This window comes from Merops nubicus, unplaced genomic scaffold (assembly GCF_000691845.1).
Source record: "Merops nubicus isolate BGI_N331 unplaced genomic scaffold, ASM69184v1 scaffold38535, whole genome shotgun sequence".
In the NCBI taxonomy this organism is placed as follows: Eukaryota; Metazoa; Chordata; class Aves; order Coraciiformes; family Meropidae; genus Merops; species Merops nubicus.
The window spans coordinates 98,117-104,116 of NW_008611112.1; the positions used below are offsets into that span (position 1 = coordinate 98,117).

Consider the following 6,000-nt stretch of genomic DNA (forward strand, 5'->3'; position numbering starts at 1 on the left):
TTAAAACTGAATGAGTCATAGGGCCGCTAATGAGATAAGGAAGCCTGACACCTCTAAGTCAAGAGTTCAACCAGTTCTTAGAGTACTCTCCTGCTGTGTCCTAGATTGAGGGCACCACTAACAGCTCAGGGACAACACTAGCTTTCCTGTTGCTGGAGGCATTGAAAGATCTACCTAAATCTGCTTAAAGAGGAAGTATTTACCTGAAAGATAGGACACAAACTTCACCTTTCTGCAGAAGTGTCCCTCACTATAGCTCCCCCAGTCCCAAGTGCGTAGGAGAAAGAAAAGGTGTACAGAACCATCACTTCACCTGCTCTGTAAGCACAGGCTGGAGTTACATTCTTTTAATGCAGAACCGCACACTTTGAGGGTGTAGAGTTTTGAATTACCATTAGGTTCCAGCCCTTTACGAGTTAAAGTCAAATCCTTTATTCATGTGACTTTGCACTTGCCAATTTACACAAGTAAATGTCCCAAAATGCACAGATTGACAATCTCCTCTCAAGTAGAACAGTGCCACCATGAAAACCCTCTTGGTCTAGTCACAAGAGAATAATAAAAATGTTGTGATCATGGCCAAAATCCATACTTGTATTGTGCCAGTCTGCCTGCACATTGTCAAGTAAGAAGCCTAGGGCTAGTCAGACCAGTGGGAAAATCAGTAGGAGGCAAAGTACAGGATAGAACATGCTACACCAGGGTAATAGACGAAAAATTGCGGTGGGAGAGTGAGATAGAGCAAAGCGTGCTGCAGAAGAGAACAAACAGAAGAGTAAACAGAGGGAAGCCAGAGGGTAGAGAAAAAAGATAAGAAGAAAAATGAGTGGGAAGCTAACGAAGACAAAAGGCATGAAGGGAAATAACATAGTACAGATGGGGGGGGGGGGGAAAGGAAAAGACAGAAACAGAAGATTTATACAGGAAATCCTTCCTGCCAGAAACTGCTTCTTATCACACTCAGACAAGAAACACTGCCAAAAGAAGAGCTGAATTAAGCATGGAAAGTTCAGATCACCTGAAATTTCTGAAGGCAGATGAAAGAAACTACATTAAAACACAAAGTAGTGAGCTTATGAGGATTTCATCCCAGAGTACACCACCCTTGTTCTGCTGCAAGAGAAAAATAACTTCTCCGGTTCAGTAATGCTTTCACCCACCTACTTACAGAAGAACAGGGCCCACTTAAGAGAGCAGTCAACTATTAGGGGCCAACTATTAAGTAGAACCCAGGATGAAATTCAATAGCTCTTTTAAGTTCATCAATCTGTATTGCACTCTATCCAGTATAGAACAGCCGGAGAGAACTACTCCATTCAAAGTAGAGAAAAGAAGATCTCTTCCTCCTGACTCCTCTGGCACACACCAGAGACATATATCAAGGTGTTTTAGACAAAGGCTGAGAAAAACCTTCCCTACAGGAACGTAACACTTGGCAAGTCATCAAGCACAGTCCAGTCTGGGTTTAACTCTGCAATTCTGCTTCGTTCGAAACTTATTGTTTTCTATCACCCAGTACTAACGTGCCATTCTTGAGAGAGAATAAGGATGCCCATGAATCCCCTGTGCAAGAAGATAGCTGGATGCACCCTCCAGACTCAGAGAATGGCAAAAGGCAAAACAGAAACCTAAGCTTGTCTACTCAATATTAAAAGACAGGGGGAAAACAAAACTAATAATGAAAGGAACCCCCATCCTACAATGTTAGCGGTTACCATCTGCTCAGTTTAGTCACCAGGATCATGAAGAAACCTCTCCTTGCTTCCTGAAGTTATCATAATTGTCTCATAGCATGCCGCTGGCTCTCTCACAAACCATTAATAATCAAACTTGCCTATCAGCAAAGAAGGATGACCAACACAAACACACAATTGTGCCATCTTTACACTTGGCTTGCACCACCAGTCTACTGTTCCAAAAGAAAGGGTGTTTAACCTTCTCAGACACCTATCTTAAAACATTAAAGATCAAAAATTTACTCATATTCAAGAATAACAGATACCCAGGATTCAATATGGGTTTTTTTGAAAAAAATGCATAAATATATACTTGGTTTGCTGTTTCTCTTAAGACACATCTCCGTGTTTTCTAAAATGTTTGTTATACTTTGGGTTACTTTGTGCTAAAATTTCTTTTGCCATTACTGCTCAAAAGTACAACTGGTTGTGTTGATTAGACACCACATGCTGAAACATTCATGAGAAAGTAAGAACAGGGCTCACCCTCAGCTCAACCAGCAGATAGGTGGTTGACATCCAGTCAGTGTTTCACTGCCTCAGTCACAACTGAAGACAGACTCAGAAACTGTATCTCACGTTTCTTTTACAAGTCTTGGAAATTCCATCATACAGAAGCCGTCTTCTAACATCCCATCAAAGAGGAATGAATATCTTTCTGCACATACACCCTCGGATTAAGGTTGCCATTGCAAACTTCCTGAAGTCATACAGAATGAACACTTTGACTGCTCAGATTCTCATATGCAAACAGTCCTCTCCCTAGTCCATGCAGAGCTGGAAAAGTTTCCATTTATAGCTCACACATAACAAGGTCCACTGTTTTTTGCTATCTTGTACCACTACTTCCTCTTTCTGTGGTTGATCACAAATTAAGTATATTTTGTATTCACAAAAGATAATCCACATCCATAAATATTTAATTTTTATGTTTACAAATTAAAAAAATATGAGCCAGTTCAACTAGCTGATGGAAACCAATTATCTGCTCAACTCAGTGAAGCAACATTGATTAACTCCCTAAGAACCAAGCCTATAATATCCATATGCAAATTAAAATTCATAAAACTGAATTTTGGGGGGTTACATAATGAGGAACTGAAGACACTGATGGCAGACCATGTTCCTGCTCCTCACTCTGGTCTCTCCCACCAAGGCACTAAATGATCCAAGTGCTGCAGTCTGCACAGTGTCAATGGATGTCAGTGTCCAGAGAGAGGAAAAGGAGGAAGAAGAGGCTGTGGGATTGATAGGACCAAACCACTGGGCAGAAAGGGAAAATATTATCTTATTCTCCCCACTTTAATTTTAATTAAAGTCAGAGTGGGGTACTGCCTCCTGGCAAGATCAAACTGACACTGTAGGGTTCACTACACTACAGGGGGCAACGGGCTAAAATCCTACTAAACCTATTCATAATATTTAATGTGAATATTTAAGACCTGGTCTGGTTTTTAGACCTGTGTCAACAAAGATCTGAATATTATTCAACAGAATAATCCCTACTTCAACTACAAAACAACTGATAGTCCTCTCTTTCAAATATGTATCTATACATACACCTCAAGCATCAGGAAATGCATGCTCAAGCAGGTTCCTAAGCAAGCCTGAGTATTTCTAATGTAAGAGTTCTGTGATGCTCCCTCTCAGTGCACTTGAATCCACACTAAGAGCTCAGCAAAGGAAGTGGGTCTACACTAGGAAAAGTGTCAGAGATAAGAAATCAGGCCACAGGTTAGTGCATTGCATGATGTAGAACCTCAGTCATAAGAGAAGCCAATGCTATTCATTCCAGAACTATTTATTAAATCAGGTACACAAGTTGTGCCTGCGTGGTCCTTGGTTTGGCTTAAATCTGTCCCAGACCCTGAAAACACATTGTCAAGATAAATGCCATCCTTTGAGCCAACTTTGTGGAATTACTCAAAATCTGTATAAACAGGATGTGAGTTTAAATGGGAATCTGAGAGAATTTAAATGGCCAAGTAAATTATATTTACACACAAAGCATGTACTTTATATACTGGACTTGTTCAAGATCCTTTTACTTAAAATGGACAAGGATCTCTTACTAGAAGAACACACAATTTATTTTTGCTTAGATAAACCTGGCAACATTAGATTAAAAAAGCCATCAGGGATGAAAATGTCCATTTCTTTCTAAGTCCTAGCGCATTGTAGAATTAGGTCAGAAATAGCAGACGTTAGTCTAACAAAACTAGGGCTAAAAACATTTATTTCAAAATTATTAGCTTCTGACACACGTAACTGCTTTACCCTTTTCATGTAATGCTTTATGAAATTAGTTATTAGTGGATCTCCTGCCAGATTGACAGCTATGGGGATTTGTGCCCTGAATTTCTCAGGGGGGAAAAAAAAAAAAAAAAAAAAAAGGGACAGATAAAGACTGTTGGTTGGCTAGATACACTGATGCATAAGTCGTTCTTTACATTGACCCGAATTATTCTGGCTTTTGCCAGCATTTTCTATTGTCCATATTTGCTTAATCTTAATAAACAAAAAAATATGAAATGGGTCACATGCACAGAATACTTTTAGGAAAAGAAACAAGCTTATACACCACAAATTACACAAACTTGTTCATAAATAGAAGACCTCATACCAACCTAAATTTTCCAGGTAAATTAATCCAAAATCACCTACTTACTGGTATCCAGTTATTTCCTGAACAATCCTCCCCTCCCCCTTAGAGAAGTCATATGCAGATTTTAAATGCACAGTATCACTGAATTCCACTATTTCAAGATGTTGCTTAATATAATAAAAGAAATTATTGCAACGTCATTCAACATTACCCCTTATTGTGATAGCCTTTAAGTTTTAACAGAGAATTAAAACAAAATATTTTGTCATGTTTTCAAGCACAACACAATTTTCCACCAAAGAAATACACGTCCACGCACTACTTACTGCAGTACCATCCTTTTTTTGAAAAATCACTTATACCAGCAGTGACTGCTTTTAAAAGTCACAATAGTGTTCCTACCACTTTACAGATTTATTAATGTAAAATTTCCCACATTAAAAAATTAAATATCTGGTAAAATACACAGCTAAACAACACCATTAAAAACTGAAAAACAACTAGACAAGTATATTAGGAAAAGCAGTAAAACTTCAGGATTGAAACAAGTGTCAGAAACAGTGACAGCTAGTACATTTAATATAAGCAACAGAAATTCAAAGTAAGGTTTTTATACCACACAAATACACATATGCAAGCAGCATAATATTCATCTACACTCTCCTCCAAAGAATTTCACTGCTGGAAAATCTTATTTTAAACACATAGGAAAGCATATATTAAAAAAAAAAAAAAAGCAATTCCATATGCATTTTATTTTAAAGCTTCACTATATACCAATTTATTTTTAACTAAAATTATTTTCACTTAATGCAGCCTCAAATACTAGCAGTCAGTCATGACTGTCAAGTTAAAAGTATAGCAAACAAACAGAAAATAAAAACTCAAGAGTACTTACCAAATTATGATTAGTTGAATTAGAATCATCTTCTGGGAATGGGATGTAAACAGCTAAGGCCACACAATTGGCAAAAATAGACAGTAGTATAAATATGTCAAATGGTCTGGAAAATCTTGTTAAGGAATTAATGAATTATGAGTATTGACAAACTTTTAAGCCTAGTTCTCCTTTCAGCATCAACACTTTTGAAGCAGGTCTTACTTTTAAAGCAATCTTTTGACTGATAACTGTGAAAGCACTTCATCACCTTTAGCTATATCACTATACCCTATTATTCTCCATCACAATGATCTCTCAACGTCCTTTTCTTTTTGAAAAAAAGATAAAACTATCACTCTTGCTGCCACAGAGCACTTAATATTCCATTCCAGAAATTAATATAGTTATACACTCTTAAATCAATTTGTGGGTCATCATGATGGGTGAGGAATACTTACTGAGCTGTCCTGCCCTCATATGCTCACCTAAGTCTCATTAATGTTAACAGAAATGTGTGTGCCCAAAGGAGGAAAATCATCTGGGATCTAGTTTGTAGGAGGATATGAGACAGTTTCCCAGCAAATACCAATTGTTCTCCTGTATGAGAGCTGGAAAGCCATACAATGGACACAGGAATATCCTGAGCCACTCTTCATGTTTCTGACAGCTGGACTCCTGAACAATTTTGCTTTGGCCATGACAGATCAAATTTTAGGAGAGCAGGCTGGGGAACAGAGTGTCATTACTGGCTTTGCAGCCACCCCCACCTAAAAGGCATA

General features: G+C 38.1%; 1 protein-coding gene across 1 annotated transcript in view; it reads right to left on the reverse strand.

Annotated features, from left to right (window-relative positions):
* The window catches only part of LOC103773738 (voltage-dependent L-type calcium channel subunit alpha-1D-like), a gene marked incomplete at both ends in the record, with an annotated part of 102,503 nt that overhangs the window by 94,406 nt on the left and 2,097 nt on the right, over positions 1-6,000 (reverse strand). Inside the window, one exon of the mRNA XM_008941116.1 lies at positions 5,240-5,345. Coding sequence (XP_008939364.1) covers positions 5,240-5,345 — 106 coding nt within the window. The remainder of the gene's footprint in view (positions 1-5,239; positions 5,346-6,000) is intronic.